This window comes from Chanodichthys erythropterus, chromosome 3 (genome assembly GCF_024489055.1).
Source record: "Chanodichthys erythropterus isolate Z2021 chromosome 3, ASM2448905v1, whole genome shotgun sequence".
NCBI lineage: Eukaryota > Metazoa > Chordata > Actinopteri > Cypriniformes > Xenocyprididae > Chanodichthys > Chanodichthys erythropterus.
The window spans coordinates 4,844,400-4,862,338 of NC_090223.1; the positions used below are offsets into that span (position 1 = coordinate 4,844,400).

General features: G+C 37.9%; 2 protein-coding genes across 2 annotated transcripts in view; one reads left to right on the forward strand and one right to left on the reverse strand.

Annotated features, from left to right (window-relative positions):
- LOC137015101 (zinc finger protein 271-like) overlaps window positions 1-17,939 on the forward strand; it is a 448,677-nt gene that overhangs the window by 115,784 nt on the left and 314,954 nt on the right. The gene's annotated exons all lie outside the window — the stretch shown is intronic.
- On the reverse strand, window positions 9,087-16,591 carry LOC137016552 (galactose-specific lectin nattectin-like). Its single transcript, XM_067380807.1, has 7 exons — window positions 16,513-16,591; window positions 11,775-11,860; window positions 11,395-11,433; window positions 10,414-10,493; window positions 10,115-10,249; window positions 9,552-9,660; window positions 9,087-9,241 (listed from the first exon to the last, which is right to left on the reverse strand). Exons 2-7 carry the CDS (start codon window positions 11,830-11,832, stop codon window positions 9,183-9,185), a joined length of 480 nt encoding a protein of 159 aa, XP_067236908.1. The 5' UTR covers window positions 11,833-11,860; window positions 16,513-16,591; the 3' UTR covers window positions 9,087-9,182.

The window sequence follows — 17,939 nt, forward strand, 5'->3', positions numbered from 1 at the left end:
AAGCGAGCAGGGTCGTGTGTATCAGAGAGGGATTCATTTACAATACCCACACCGCCCCTCCCAGGGTGTGGGTTTTCTAGTTTAACTGTTGATCCGGTCCACCAGCGCTGTTGGCAGATCGAGAGCGGCGCTGGTTGGTCTGATCAGGACAGTCCCTCTTCCAGTGACCAGGTGATAAGCACTTTAAACACCTGTTCTCTCGCTTGCAGTGAGACAATGTTGAATGATCAGAAGCCCTGCATACCCTGCATACCTTTTGAAAAGAGTGAGGGACTGCAGCTTGAGCTCTGGGGTTAGCTGGCACTTGTGTATGCTGTGTAACCAGTCGGTCTAACAAGTTCACCAAACTCCTCATGCAGACATTGTCAACACTCGCAGTAGTCATGGGCACCAGAGATGGCACAGTTGGTACAGTGGTGTTTGAGGCTGGTGTATTTTCAGCCATAGGCACATGACACTGTGAAAGGACTTTGTGCTCTACTGTGCTCACCTTAAGCGGCTTAACAGTTGCAGCTTGAGTTTTCTGTCCCTGCATGTGCTCATCAAGCCTCTCTTGGATCTCACATGCCGACCATTTCTCAGCAGACTTGAACTTGAAAACACTTGCAAGAGACAGGTCTGGGCAGTATTTGATGAACATCATACTGACTTCATCATCAATGCCACGGCCTTGCCTTTTCAGATACTCATCCACTACATCAACTGTTTTGTTTAGCCGTATCCAGTATTCCATAGCATCTTCACCTGGCATGGGCAATGCATTGTAGAAATCTGCTAAAGGCATGTTTGAGTAAGTCAGTTCGCTGAAGTGTTGTTTCAGAATGTCAAAAATTACATGGGGATTTGCAGTATGGTTAATAGATGTGTCGTTACGCAGCTTTATCCTCACCACATCCCCTGCTTTGCCCATCAACTTTGCCAGGACTTCTTGTGAATGCTCAACCACTGGAATAGCTTGTTTCTTCAAATACAGAGTCATAAGATTTTCCCACTCATGAACTGTGAATTTGTCTGAGCTATCACCCCTGAATATAGGAGGCTCTCTTACGTCTGACTGCATAACAACCTTGACGTTAGGCAATGTCATCTCAGAGGGCTGTACAGGAGTACTGGTGTTATGTGCACACCTGTCAGATTTTAGCTTGGCTGCAATGGATTCACCTAGCTTCTCAGCTAACTGTGTAATGAGTGAGCCTAAGTCTGGATTCTGCTCGACTTGGCTTGGCATGGCACGATCTACATAACGTGTAGAGGTAAGCCGTGGGGTGTGTAACGCTGTGACACTAGGCCCTGGTGTTCTGGACTCTAAGGGTCGAAAGAACAAACCCCTCCCCACACCAAACTGGTCCTCCATATAGTCACCCTCAGCATTATCAATTTCACCCTCTGCAAAATATGTGTAACCCTCTGCCATATTTCAGTCACTCCATACACAGAAAAGAACTATGAGAGTAAAAAAAAATATAGTCAATAAAATAAATCTAAATCATTAAATCTAAATGACCAAACTGGAAGAGCATCAAAAAAAAAAAAAAATCTAGATAATCACATCAATCAGCAATCAATTGCACATCAGTAAAGCACTCTCTTAAATGCTGTTGTATTGAAGTCAAAGAAAATAAATATCAGGTTGCAGTCCAAGGGAATACCTGACCATGGTAAGAGGCGAGTGAATGCAACTTCCAACGGCGAACGAGCTGACGTCAATCTTCAGACCGATCCTTGAAAGGTCATGGCACCATTGTAACGGACGCGCTCTGTCTTTAACAGTTGGTTAGGTTGGATGCACGTCCCTTAACCTTTGTATATTCTGCGTTGTGTTCTTGTTGTGTTGAATGAAGGAAAGACACAGACCACGACCAACTGTACTGCTGGTTTCTCTTTTAATGAAGGCGAACAGCAAATTCGTTTCCTCTCAGCAAACCTGGTGCAAACTGTACAATTCAACAAAAAAATACATAAGGCTCTGTCACATGCAGTCTCCTCCACACAATACACAGGTCTCAAGCTCCTCCTCTCAGCTAGTCTGGCGCAAAACGAAGGAAGCATGTGAATGACGCCACAAAGCCTGCGACACTCTTAAAGTGACAGTACAGGTATTAACACTATGTCTGAATACAACATCCAGCCATAAACATTGGCAACAGAACACATCTTAAATGTATAAAAAACAATGTTCATCAGGATTTGGTGACATTTCAACCGTAAAAGTAAAGATATAATTTCAACCTGGTTACATCTTCGCGGCAATTATTTCTTCTGCGCGGCCGCGGCTTCAGAAGTGCGCGGCCGCGCACGCGCGCAGCTTAGAGGGATCATTGGTGATTAAGTGTTTTAGCCATCTGCAGTGTGTCTGACTATCAAACACAAGCAGAGGCGTCTGCAGGATTTTATCTCAGGATATGCACAGAAAAACTAAATAAACGATTGCACTGATGTGCGTTCTGTAGTTTTGGTGGGAACGATCTAATTGTGTACAAATCTACTGTCTCTTTCCTGTACACACACAATCTGATGCACGTAATTGTTTAGATAGACGTTTTGTGGCTATTTTATTTATTTATTTATTTATTTTTCTCCAGTCACTGAGCATATTTGTCCCCGAGCGCATATTTTCACTTTCAGTTCACGAATGTTTCACTTTACGAGTCGGCATGTTTGAACCCAGACCAGAACCATCAGAGAGCACATTTAAGAGGATTCGTTTCTCCAAGCACAATAGTTTTAGGTATTTTTGCAAATGTTTCAATCAAGTTTAGCTGTTTTAGAACTCATTTTGAGACTGTTTTTAAACGTTATCTGTAATTTTGTCGTGTGAGGAAAACTAAACTAGCCAATCTTTCACCCACAGCTACACATTTGACTTTACAACACACACATGCTTAACTTTATTTATTCTCATTCTCTCTTGCTTTCTCAATATGTTCTGCCATGAGTGTATATATGAATAATAAATTTAAAAATTATGTTTAAAAAAAGCATTAATAAGCACTCTTTCATGGTACACACATCTGCAGAACTCACACAAATACCAGAATATTCTACTGTATAATGAGTTTTAGACTAACTCATGTTCCCAAGCATCTGAAGTGGCATAAAAACAAGCTGAAATACATAGAAAACAAGACCATCAAACGTGTATTCAGCTGTCTTCAGAGGAGGAATCCAAAACCACAGATTCTCCAGTTTCTCTAAACAATTATTAAACCAGAACTAATCATATATGTAATTGATTATAATTCATTGTAATTAATTCACAATATATGTTTAATTCCCCCTTGGGTCATTATATGCATAATAATTAATCATAAAGCTTTATGATTAATTATATTCACATTTTACCCATAAATTGATTAAATAACTGTACTTATCGCTAAACTCATCTGTCGAGTAATAAAAACTCCTTAATCACCGCAACGCTTTTACATTTCAAATCCATCAGTTCTCGCCATCTAAAGCCGAGCTAATGTTGATTCTTGTTTTATTACGAGCTCTGTCGCGTTCTCTTTTCTCTAGCAGACTCTCCACTGTGTTTGTTTAAAACAGGCGATTCTCCAGAGGTTGGAGATTTCGCTGCTCCTGCTCCTAACCCTTCAACGTGTTTCTGTTCTATGGGTGACCGGGCTTTTTCTTCTTTTGCTCCTAAACTCTGGAATGCTTGGGTGCAATAATCTCAAGCTTTTGAACAAGTGCACTACCTCAAGGTGGTTTTGTTAATGTAAAAATATACCTTATTGTCATGTTCGAGCCTTGTTATATTTATCTTTTGATGATTACAATTTTAAGGCCCGATTTGCTCTAGCAGTTTTTTCTCTGTGGTATTGAATATCAATATAAGTATCGTAGGTATAGTGTCAAAGTTAGAAATTCCAGTATTGTGACAACATGAAACCTTAACACAGCATTGTCACGCACACAGAAGAGGACAGATGAGGTGAGCAGCAAACAAACAGTGCTTTATTGGAGGTATTAGAGAACAGGCTAAAAGTGAACAGGTAAGAGGAAACAGTCACTGAATGGCAGATGGTGAACTTAGCTGGTGGTAATACAGTCCATGTATTGCAGTGAAGACGGTGATGCAGGCTGAGTGGAGAATCCAGGGAAACGACACAAGGAACAGAAGACAGGAGATAAATCAGGATCACTGGTAAGTAGTGATGGCCGATTTCGAAACACTGCTTCATGAAGCTCAGAATCTTTATGAATCTTTTGTTTCGAATCAGTGATTCAGAGCGTGTATCAAACTGCCAAAGTCACGTGATTTCAGTAAACGAGGCTTCATTGCATCATCACGTCAACAGATTGAAATTGGTTCACCGGTAGAGGGCGATGATAAAGTGAAAGTGAAAAGAGAACTATTGAACAAGTTTCTGTGGGCTTTACCTGATCTCTGATCAGTTTTATACATTTGTAGATGTTTTAATTAGACATTAGAATAGTTAAAATGAATGATAGTAGTTATTAATCTCTTATTGGCCTGTTTATCTTGAGCCACTGAACAGAGAAACAAGCCTTGGAAATTGATAAAAGAACACATATTACACACACAATCTATATTTAATTTTATTAGATGATTAATTGCATTTGATAGATTTTACTTTCAATAAAACTTTTGCAATACATATGTAAAAGGTGTTTTTATGCATGTTTGGCCTGAGTTTTGTTGCATTTACACTGTTCTGACCACTAGGGGTCACCATGGAGACGGGTGTCAGATTGTTTCAAAGCCTCGACAAATTACGACACATTTGCTTCAACTACTTCAGTGTTTCACAAAGCCTCGATCTGCCCATCACTAGCTAGAGTAACAGGTAGGGTCGTGAAGATTATCACACAAGTTGACGTACACTAGACATACTAATACACATCGACAGGACCAGACAAGGGAGCGCAGGAGAAGAGAGTCTTTATAGAGAGAGCAGGTAATGATGTGCAGGTGTGGATCAGGAGGGATGCTGGGAAATGTACTGTGGGGAAGGTGACTGAGCTGGTGGCTGATAAGCATGCATAGTAGGAATATTATTAGATACAAACATCTGGCTTTCACTTGTCCACATTGGGAGCTTAACCCTCTGGAGTCTGAGGCTGATTTGAGGCCTGGAGAAGTTTTGACATGCCCTGACATTTGTGCTTTTTGTCAAGAATAAAAAGCCCAAGTTCCTGGAGTTGAAGAAGTCATTCAAAATAATTTTTTTGTTTTAAAGAGATCTGGCATTAAGTAGTGCAAATGTAACTGGCGATGAAGCTGAAGTTGTTGGCACATTGGCCAACAGTCTTAACAGATGAATAGTCCAGAGAGCGGATGTGGTCAAGATTAATACCGCCCCTCATAGCCACTGGCTTGTTGGTACAGCGACGAGCAGTTGACCAAAATGACAGGATACAGTCAGAGGTGGGTAGTAACGAAGTAAATTTACTTTGTTACATTTACTTGAGTAGTTTTTTGGAAAATTTGTACTTTTTAGAGTAGATTTAAATGTGGGTACTTTTACTTTAACTTGAGTAGATTGTAGGGGTGGCACGGTACATGAAAACACACTCGAACTGTTCGGTTCGCTTGTCTCGGTTCGGTTCTTGTGTGCGTCGCACGGTTCGACGCATGCGCAATGTATCCCCGTCCTCAGTTTCGCATGAACATACATAAAGACAATAAAAGTGAAGTAGTGCAGCAGAGATGGCAAGTGGAGGAGATAAAGAAGGCTGCCCGGAGTTGGCGGATGCGCCCGTGTCGTTCAAATCCGGTGTGTGGGAACATTTCTTCAATTGTTTAGGGAAGTTCGCGAGTGCGTGTCTAAAACTAGAGTATAACGCAGCCTTGATCAAACAAGTTGGTAAAACTGTCTAAATTGGTTCGCGAATCAGTTTGAATGATTCATTTCCTGCACGCACTGAATCATCTGAAGCGGTTTCTCACTCGGAGCGTTGAATAAAGTGGCAGTGGATCTACAGTCAATTAAAAGCTAATCTGCAAATGCATCCAATTGTTTGCCAGTGATGAAGATCTTTATTAGCTGATCTGCGTATGCTGTCTGTGTTCATTTGATTTCAATTCATACAGCCAATAGCCAGCATTTTACAACCAAGCAGATTATTCCTACGCCACGATAACAAAGTATGTAGCAATTCTTTACCCTTTTTATGAACATATATCTTAATTTATACATTAAATAAGCTACCATTGTTCAGAGAGTATGAAATGGTAATTTGTGGATAGCCTATTGCGCAGTGGCGGCGCCGACGACCTGTTCATCTTGAAAATTAACGCCTTTGCGTAGACACAATTAACCAGTTTACTCGCGCCTGCTGAAATATATTTGATTACATTTTGGAGAACAGACCGAAGAAGATCCATCAATGTGCATTTGTGATCAGATGTTCAGAGGTTATGAGCGCGAGCACACAGTTTCTCTCTTCTTTCAAATACAGCTGTATACGTTATTGTAGCAAAAGACATGCAATGATATTTTGGCTACAGATGCCAGAAATAATGCTTGTCTCTTCTGTGTTTGTTGCAAAGATGCTAATTATGATAATAATCATTGAGAGCATATGTCGTAATTTATATATCTAAATTACGACATATGCTCTCAATGACAAATGCGGAACAGTTGGTTCATGCATTCATGACCTCAAGACTAGATTACTGTAACGCTCTACTGGGTGGTTGTTCTGCTCGGCTTTTAAACAGACTACAGTTGGTCCAAAATGCGGCAGCTAGAGTTCTTACTAGAACTAGAAAGTATGACCATATTAGCCCAGTTCTGTCAACATTACATTGGCTCCCTATTAAACATCGTATAGATTTTAAAATCTTGCTACTTACTTATAAAGCTCTAAATGGTTTAGCTCCCCAGTACCTAAGTGAGCTCTTAATGCATTATAGTCCTTCACGTTTATTGCGATCTCAGAATTCAGGCCAGTTGATAATACCCAGAATATCAAAATCAACTGAAGGCGGCAGATCCTTTTCCTATTTAGCATGTAAACTCTGGAACAATCTTCCTAGTATTGTTCGGGAAGCAGACACACTCTGTCAGTTTAAATCTAGACTAAAAACACATCTCTTTGCTCTTGCATACACATAACACATTATCAATACATTAACATTTTTCAAATCCGTTAAAGGATTGTTACGCTGCAATAATTAGGTCGGCCGGAACCGAGAACATTTCCTATAACGCTAGATATACCTGTACATCAGAATAAGAATGGCATCTACGCTAATATCTGTCTCTCTGCTTATCCTGAGGTTTGCCGGGTGCTGGATCCAGGCCGTATCCAGATCAGATGGAGAACCAGTGTCTGGACCTGACTACAACGTAGCCCAGGAGACAATGGGCCTAAAGATACAATTCTGGCTGCATCTATAATTCAGATTTTTAATCCCCGTATCCGCTTACATATATTTATATATAATCTATTTTTAATCTTTATAATAAAAATGTATAATTCAGATTTTGATCTCCATATACATTTACATATATTATATATATATCTTCCAAGGGGTTTTTTCCCTCCTAGGACTTTTTTCCCAGTGTTAGCACGCTGGGTTTTTCTCCTAGGGGTTTTTTCCACCCCTGGAAGTCAGCCGACATTGGCTTAATGTAGCACCATCTTGTATATGTTACATATTACCACGCTTGTTTGTACAGTTTATTTTTAACCACTTCCCTTTTTTCTGTGCTTCTAACATGTAAAGCTGCTTTGAAACAATTACCAATTGTAAAAGCGCTATATAAATAAATTTGACTTGACTTGACTAATAATTTAAATATCTAAATAATGCAATTATATTGTAGCTCGTTACTAGTTACTTTGTATATATATATATACACAAAGTAACTAGTAACGAGCTACTTGAGTAGATTTTCATTGGATACTTTTTTACTCATACTCAATTAACTATTAAGATTATTTTACTTTGAGTAAATATTTCTATAAGTAGGGTACAATGGGGCTAAAGGCTGTTTATTTTGGTAAATAAAAGAATTAATTTGTGTTTAATAAATATACTGTCATTAAAATAGGCCTATGTTAATATAAAAATATATTTTAAAAAATACATGAAAAGTCAGCCAGCGAATCATTATCATGTTAATTATTGTGCCTTTTGCCCCAACAGCAGCGGCGCTTTTTACCCCAAATACCCCAGACTTTTACATATTCTTCCATTATTGAAAACTGTTGAATTACCTTGAACAAAACTGAAAATCAATAAGAAGATATTTAGGAAAGTGCTGCGGCAAGTTTTTGTGCCATCTAGTGGTTTAGAGGAAAATAAAATCAAAGGTGCCTTTAGCCCCATTGTACCCTACTTGTACGGCTGGTATGAGACTTCTCGAATCTACGACGAGACCCCCGATGAACATAACGGGGTCGACGTGCAATTCCTAACTAAGTACAGTTTTTGTAAGTTTTTGAATTCAGACAAAAGGCCGAATTCAAGTTTAAATGTTTGTAGGCAGTATAGAAATACATCCTATTCGTGCCGATGTATTCATCCACACGGACGAATCATAAAGGGTTCAATACAAATAAAAGTCCAGTTCATTAAAACAGTATAAAAATAAAATAAAAATCGCCAGAACCAACCCATCTACACAGACTGGCTCAGCGCGAGGCCAAATCACAGCAGAGAGGCAATCGACAGGAAGTACAGGACCGGGCAGCCTTCGGTCTATTTATTTTCCTATTATCACATTAATTTACCTATTCATTTATTCATTTTTAATTTCTACAGGTTTTCTCCAGGATTCTGCGGTGAAAAGTAAAGGTTTGAGGAGGAGCTCAGCGAGGGGCGAGGCGTGAGAGGACGCACTGGATGATTTCGATTCAGCGATGCAAACAGCCTTCATATTTTAAATAATTAAACTAATGTAAATGATAACGTTATATGAATCAGAAAGCCTGTTTTTAGACATTTACTGTAATCTACCTGATCAGAAGCATCATTTATTAAGAACATTTTACTGGGGCACGTGCGACACCCCTGATGTGAAAAGAGAGAAACCGTGGAGTGATAATTATAAATTATCATTATCATTCACAAATAAATAAATCAAAATCAAACAAACAAAATAAACCTTTCTAACACTTTTATTAGCCTCCATTAAACCTTTCTAATGGAAAGTAAATGAATCAAAGTAGCTTGTTTCTTCTACATTGATTCTTCACATGCTGGTTCATTTCACACACACAAAGGGCTTCTCTTCTTTACAGTTCGCATCATTCCAGTTCCCATCTGTTGAAAGACAGAAAAAATATAGTTGTTTTTATCATTTGTGTATTATGAAAAAACTAAATACTCTTTATTTAGTATGGTAGACACAGAAATATTAGTATTTGATGTCTAGAAAACAATCAGCAACAATGTTTTGTGATGAATGTTCGCAAAACATTTTTAACTGTGATGAAAAGTTATTTTCTAGCTTCTGGATATACAGTATGACATGAAGCAGTTTCTGCTAATCTTCTGATGTATGGTCTAACACAATTCAGATTGACGGATCATTTATCATGTTATTTCATGAGGATTAACAGAAGTTACTTACTGACAGAGTTCATCTCAACGCAGTACTCATCTTTACTGTAACTGGGTTCTCCAGGAGACCATATTTGATAGTTCATACTGGTTCCATCACTCCAGAACCAATAAATATACTATGAACAGAAGAGAAAAAAACAGCATTGTGTTTATGTCCACAGCTTTACATGGCTTTGTTTTATCTTTATTTATCTAAAAGATGATTCCTCATGAACCCTAACCCCACTTTAAACATGTCAGAAATCTAAACAGAAATGAACAGAAATTGTTTCACAGAAAGGGTATCAGTAAAGAATATGTGAAAACTGTGTAAGAAAGTGTTAAATCACTCAGTTATCTCTATCAGCCACACTATTTCACATCGAGTTTCACAATACTCGAGTATGACATCATCATGGTGAGCGGTGCCTCTCATGGCTGCCAATGCACTAAACTAACTGTTCTGAGGAGCAAAACTACATGATAAAAACACATCTATGCTCTTGCATTTTGAAAAACGTATTACATGAGTTTTAATGTAACTGTAAATGCCCAGTAGCACAGAAAGTATGATGGAAAATGATTACTTACATCAGCAACATGATGGAGTCCGATCCAGGTACGTGTTGATGCATGAGTTGTGCGTCTAATCAGGTTCTTTATGAACATGTACTCATCATGGCTGTATACAGAAGCAAGGTTCCCACCATAGATCAAACAGTATTTCTGTAGAGGCAGAGACATGAGCAAACATATATTTTGTTTTTAACCTGAGGAACAAGTTGAAATGACTTTCCTATGATAACTGACAGGTGTCACAGATGTTTACAGAGTTAAGCCAAGAATATTCTTATGATTTTATGTCATATCAGAATCTGAATGTATCATACCTCGGCTGAAGACCATATTTGAAGATTATTATAAAAGTTGAAGCATCTGCATCCAAAGGCAGTCCATCCTGTCTCACAGGCTGTTAAAATTAAGTTTTGTTTGTTATTATGTTATTACCATTAATGACCTTTCATGAAATTAAATTAATAACTTTCATTTAAAGGTACACTATGTAACATAACATGTGGCTAAAAAAAAAACGTGACTATCACAAGTTTGAGAGTGTTACAACATTTTCCAGTTTACTGTACATAGAATAGTGACATTTACCTCATCTAAAGTACTGTGTGTAAGTTTAAATCCCCTGTAAATGATTCTTTCAGCTCTCTCTCGCTCAGATTTTGACTGGTGTGTCATTTTACTACCTAATGTTGTCATTGTTAAACGTTTTGAGAAATGTGTCTTTGTTTTGAGAAATGAACGAATGGTTTGGGAAACTGGGCCAACTGAATCACTCAGCTCTCCAAAGTCATTTTCCGATTCACGTACAAATAGGGGGAAAGTGAACTTGGCTGTGCTGTGTTTTTGACTCTCAAAGAACCGGTTCATAAGAGTCATTTGTTAATGAAGCACACTACACATGGGCGCATTGCAACCGTCATGAACACAGTTTATTGGAAGACGTGTTTTCTTGCCATATTACACATTATTTTGTGTTATGCTGACTTTTTTAGGTCATCACATTGAAACGCCACTGCTTACATTTATATTTTATTCTGAGATAATTTTGGGGTGACAGATGGGGTGGCAAAGCTTTTTCTTAGCCACCCTGGTAGATCCGCCCCTGGAGCTACATATGGCAGTCTATATGGTCCTGGAATTAAATACCTCAAAAATTCCTTAATCACCGTGTCGATTTTACAACATTTCAGATCCATCAGTTCTTATCATCTCCTAAAGCCAAGCTAATGTTGCTTCTTGTCTTTTGTACTATACTAGACATACACACTGACAAGAGAAGAAGACAAGAGAAGACTTACTGCCACAATGTTTATTCTTTTCAACTGGACGTGTTTCCACTTAAAAAAAAGAATTACACATTTTTAAAACAGAACTGCTAGCAGTAGTGCAACTACAACTACTAATAAACATATACTGCAAATTAACATATTTGGTGTTGTATATGATTGTCAAAATAATATCATTCCTAAGAATCAACAACGTTAGCTGATATAATGATATAATTATTGTTTTATTGTCTTAATATTATCATAATCATTAAATAAATAATAATTAGAATGAATAATTACTCAGGTGCACATACTGTATTAGATCATTCCTGCTTCTGATCAGTCATTACAGTGTTAAAATAAAAGTTAAAATAACAGTTCTGATGTGAGACGTGGAATAATAGTTTTACCTGAAGCATTCAAAGCGACCAGAAGACCGAGAGACAGATAGACAGTCCACAACGCCATCGTTTCTCAGAGAACACTGGAACTCTGACTAGATTAAAAACACAATTATACACAAATAATTATTACAAAGATTTGTATTTTTGTGACAAGAACCAGTAGATCAATGTGTACAAACAATGTTTTTATATAGTTTGTTCTTGGTGGATCACAGAGCCAGTGCAAGATGAGCATTTGTGGATAAAGAGAAGATTTATTTTTGTTTTTTTTAGGAAATGAGCAATCGTTTCTCTAGATAAGACCCTTATTCCTCATCTGGGATCATGTAGAGCTCTTTGAAACTGCAATTTGGACCTTTAAGTCCTCTGCAGTTTTTTTCCCTGTGGTATTGAGAATGGTATCGAATATCAATATTATTATCAAAGTTAGAAATTCCAGTATTGTGACAACATGAAATTATATAATTCCTTAACACAGCATTGTCACGCACACAGAAGAGGACAGATGAGGTGAGCAGCAAACAAACAGTGCTTTATTGGAGGTATTAGAGAACAGGCTAAAAGTGAACAGGTAAGAGGAAACAGTCACTGAATGGCAGATGGTGAACTTAGCTGGTGGTAATACAGTCCATGTATTGCAGTGAAGACGGTGATGCAGGCTGAGTGGAGAATCCAGGGAAACGACACAAGGAACAGAAGACAGGAGATAAATCAGGATCACTGGTAATTAGTGATGGCCGATTTCGAAACACTGCTTCATTAAGCTCAGAATCTTTATGAATCTTTTGTTTTGAATCAGTGATTCAGAGCGTGTATCAAACTGCCAAAGTCATGTGATTTCAGTAAACGAAGCTTCATTGCGTCATCACGTCAACAGACTGAAATTGGTTCACCGGTAGAGGGCGATGATAAAGTGAAAGTGAAAATAGAACTATTGAACAAGTTTCTGTGGGCTTTACCTGATCTCTGATCAGTTTTATACATTTATAGATGTTTTAATTAGACATTAGAATAGTTAAAATGAATGATAGTAGTTATTAATCTCTTATTTGCCTGTTTATCTTGAGCCATTGAACAGAGAAACAAGCCTTGAACATTGATAAAAGAACACATATTACACACACAATCTATATTTAATTTTATTAGATGATTAGTTAATTCCATTTTATTGATTTTACTTTCAATAAAACTTTTGCAATACATTTGTAAAAGGTGTTTTTATGCATGTTTGGCCTGAGTTTTGTTGCATTTACACTGTTCTGACCACTAGGGGTCACCGTGGAGACACGTGTCAGATTGTTTCAAAGCCTCGACACATTACGACACATTTGCTTCAACTGTTTCAGTGTTTCAGGAAGCCTCGATCCGCCCATCATTAGCTAGAGTAACAGGTAGGGTCGTGAAGATTATCACACAAGTTGACATACACTAGACATACTAATACACATCGACAGGACCAGACAAGGGAGTGCAGGAGAAGAGAGTCTTTATAGAGAGTGCAGGTAATGATGTGCAGGTGTGGATCAGGAGGGATGCTGGGAAATGTAGAGCAGGGAAGGTGACTGAGCTGGTGGCTGATAAGCATGCATAGTAGGAATATTATTAGCAGTGCCGGCTAGGTAAGAGTTTTTTTGGTGCCCCCTTATATTGCGATTTATCCAAAGGGGCAAATCTAGAAAAATATTTATAGGGTGGCAAAGGGGTGGCAACTCCAAAGCAAGTGCCCGTGCTTAGTTTTTGGAGATTTATAGTCTTACATACACAATTGTGTTCACAAACATTGCATTACCAGAAAGTATCTATATACTGTTTAAAATTACTAAATAACAAAATTTCAATATCCATCATGGCACCAAGTAAATACACTATATGAAAAACTTCTAAATGTGTGCTTGTATCACTAAAGGAGATGAGCAGTTTTATTAATATTACACAGGCTACTTCAATGGTATAAATCACATTTTAGAGCAAGTTAAAGAGCAACAAAACAATTTTTGAGTTTCTGTTATTAACAGAGGTGGGAATGTCACCCAGAACACACTATCAACTACATACTCTAGCAACACCCCAGCAACTGCATAGCAAGAGCCTAGCAACCACCTAGAATCTCCTAGCAACCACATAGCAACACTTTAGCAATCATCCACAACATCTATATTCTGGACTAACTGACCAAAGTTCTTACATTTTTTAAACAAGACTTGAAGTTGGGTTTATGACAAGCCAACATAAATTTGTCCTTCAAACTTTTCAGTCTCTATTGTTTTTCTTGATTGCTAATGCACAATTCATGAAACAATTCAACATTTTCTCACAACTAAACACAATATCAAAACTATACACCAACTTGCACAAACCTCAAACGTCCAGGTCAAAATAAAATGTTCTAGTCAAAAACTTATTCTTGTCTGACAAAATCAAACTTTGGCATCGGATGACACACAAAACATAACAAATACACAGACTACTGCACTGCCCAGTGAACACTAGTGAGATCAATTCATATAACATGGTAACAAAAATACCTCTATTTCATTTTACTATTGTAAATTGATCTTGCAGTAGATAAAAAAGCATGAGAGAAATAAGTATGAACTTGGTATGCACCACAATACAGTATACTTTCAATTACAGTAAAACTAAATTCAGCATCCTCTGCACATTTGGCTAAATTTCATTACAGTATATAAGGTACTATAGCAGTGTATTGGTCTTCTGACACAAGACTATATCCCTAGGCAATCATTTCTCAACGCTGCAAAAAAATACAGTATACATCTAACAAATGGCTAAGAAAGTTGACAATCACAACACTGAGGGTGTACAACGTGAAATTTCCCGCATCTAAAGTACTGGTACTGTGTAAGTTTAAAACCCCTGTAAATTATTCATTCAGCTCTCTCTTTGTTTTGATAACTGAAGGAATGGTTTGGGAAACTGGGCCAACTGAATCACTTTTAATGTGTTAGCAATCGAGAAAAACTAAAATACGTTTAGATTCTTACTTACTCTGCTATTATTTTCTGTGATCGGATCATCGGGATCTCCGTATTGATTTCATGTTATTGGTTCATCGGATGGCAAAAATACCTTTATCCATGATGAAAGTGGAGCGGGCGGTCGCTGAATCAGCTCGCCAAAATGATGAAAAATTATGAAAATTAATCTCAGACATATTCGGATGAGATTACATTTCTCACAGGACTTCTGAGTTAGCCGGGAAGCAGTAATTTTCCGATTAACGTACAAATATGGGAAAAAATCGTAAGTGAACTTGGCTGCGCTGTGTTTTTGACTCTGAAAGAAGCGGTTCATAAGAGTCATTTGTTTATGAAGCACACTGGGCGCGTTGCGTGCAACCATCATGCACAGTTTATTGAAAGACGTGTTTTCTTGCCATTACTTTGCGTTACGCAATTTTTTTAGGTCATCATATTGAAGCGCTGCTCCTGAAAAGCAGTACTTGAAACACTGCTTACATATTTTATTCTGTGATAATTTTGGGGTGGCAGATGGGGTGGCAAAGCTTTTTCTTTAGGGTGGCAGATGCCACCCCGGTAGATCCGCCCCTGTCCACGCATCCGGCCTCTTTGACGCCCCCTAGCGAGATTGCGCCCTTAGCATTTGCCTATACTGACTATATAACGGGCCGGCTCTGATTATTAGATACAAACATCTGGCTTGCACTTGTCCACATTGGGAGCTTAAGCTAAATTCTTAAAGCATCATTACATGCCAGCTAGAGCTTTTTCATTGTAGCATTACTATATTTACACCACAAGTGGTGAGAGAGAAGTAAAGTGTTATTTTAACATCATCTGTACACATATATAATTTACAAGCAGACATATTTGCCTGTCCATACATAGAGCTGTCTCTGTCAGGATTCTGAGAAGGAAGGACACAGATGCAGGTGATATTTTTTTAACAAAAGACAAAACACAAATGTGTTATGCTGTCAATAATAGTTCTTAGAGAGAAAATCAGAACTGGAAAAAATCAGCACTGGCAGGTCACACTTACAAAAAAATATCGTAATCGGCCAAGATAATTGCAATCTGTGCATCTAATTAATCCATAGCTGCTTCTCAATCAAAACGTAAGAAGTACAAAAGTAACAAATATTTAAAAAATGTAACAAATATTTTCAATTGTCTCTAATCAAGCAGATTTGTACTTTATATGCACCAACAGTTCTCGTGTTACTGCGTCACTCCAGCAGCTAATGCAATCCACGGGAAAAAGCAAAAAACTCTTAAACTGTGAAACACGGGTCAAAGTTCACAAAAACAGTGATTACATCCTTTAACTGACTTAAACACCCCAATAAACTTCAATTGAGGTAACCTTCTCAACATGACTCAACACACACTTCTACGTGCAACAGCCTCAACGCCCGTCAAAAATAAAAGTCTTCCAAAAATAATCACTTTTCAAAATGACTTAATCATGTTCTGCTTGCATCATCGATGAGGTGTATCCTCCAACATTAGCTACTGTTGAATGCATTAAAACATGTTAAGCGCTTCTGCATTGAGCATTTTAGCATCATTAATTCACTGAACAACATAAAACATAATCGACATTCTGAATAACCAAATAATAATAATGAAAAAAATCTAAGCTCTGTTCTGGGAATGTTCCAACAGAACTAACATTCCCAGAATGCCCCACAAATAAAAAATGACTAAATGGGTTTTAGTCGGCTAAACGTGAAATTAATGTAAATGTAGTAAAGTCAAACCTCAGGAAATGTGCTCCGAACAGCAAACTGAGTGTTTCTGCTGGATAGTATATCAGAGATGTGTCTTGTTTTCTTGAACTCTTGATGTATTCTTTTCCCACTACATTGTGGGCTTAAATAAGTGTACTCATGTTACGTAAGATGCCTGTCAGCCAATCAGAAAGGATCTGCATGTTACTGAGATGTCTGATCTTTCTAAATCACATGACTCTCAGAAAAAACACCACAGAAGTAATTTCACAATTGTTCGAAGCCATGTATTTCATCTTTCAGTTGTCTACTTTAATCATTATCTAATGATTTCCAAAGGTATCATTGTGTAGCGGTTGTACAGTTATTAATCAATTTATGGGTTATATATATATATATGAATCATAATATTATAAAGCTTTATGATCAATTATGATGCATATATCAACCCTAGGGGGAATTAAACATATATTGTGAATTAATTACAACGAATTATAATCAATCACGTATATGATTAGTTCTTGTTTAATAATTATTTAGAGAAACTACGTTCGTCCAGCAAACCTAGCTCCTCCTAGAATGTTATAAGCGGGGTTGTTCTCTGGCCACGAGAACAATTCCTATTATAGCATCAAAGCCTAAAGCGATCAAAGAATGTTAAAGTGACCTGGTTTTGGTTGAAATGAGCAAAAAGAACAATCGAGCATGAATAATGTGTTAAATATATGCAAACTACGACTACAGAGGTTATACGGCTATACATTAGGATATACACATATATACAAGAGTGAAAGTAGGAAAGAGAGAAGGCATGTAGCAAAACCTAACAGTCCTTGAAAGCCAGCACAGAAATCAGTTTCATGATCTAAGATTCAGAAACGGTACTTGCGTCAGTTTGCTTGCTGGTTTCAGTTCAGTGCTGCTGCAGTTCATTGGCTTCTTCCGTTTCCGCAGGAGGGTTTGAACTGAGCCCGTGAAAGTTAGTTTTGCGGAAGAGATGGTGGTCCCGAAAGATGAGCGCAATGGAAGCGCGTTGCCGTGACGTCCGGGAGAGACGTGCGTGAGTGGGCGATGGATGATTCAGGGCAGTCGGGAGAACACACGAAAGAATCCTGGTGCTCCTCTTTTATGACAGATAAGCCGACACACCTCCTTGAGGTGGAATAGCCAATAACATTGTTGCAATGTTGGCGGGCAAGCTCTTCCTTTGTCTGGTCTCCTAGCTGAATTTGCATAATTGATGACTATCAGATCGGATTTCGAGATGGAGTACTTTCTTCACAATATCATTAAACCAATCGAACAATGCATTTGACAGCCATGTAATATACATAGATGAATGAGACGTGGAAATAGCTTTAAAATGAATCTAAACTTGATATATAAGAAAAGCATGTAGAAGGAGTTATGGTTTACAGACAAAATTCCATCATTAAAATGAACACTAGTACAAATGC

Bases quoted from the DNA above. Each gene is read 5' to 3' on its own strand.
- LOC137016552 (XM_067380807.1), bottom strand. From the start codon at position 11,832: ATGGCGTTGTGGACTGTCTATCTGTCTCTCGGTCTTCTGGTCGCTTTG. The intron at 10,250-10,413 runs GTATGATACATT...CTGCCTCTACAG, and splicing joins AAATATGGTCTTCAGCCGAG to AAATACTGTTTGATCTATGG. The intron at 9,661-10,114 runs GTAAGTAATCAT...TTCTGTTCATAG, and splicing joins GACTCCATCATGTTGCTGAT to TATATTTATTGGTTCTGGAG.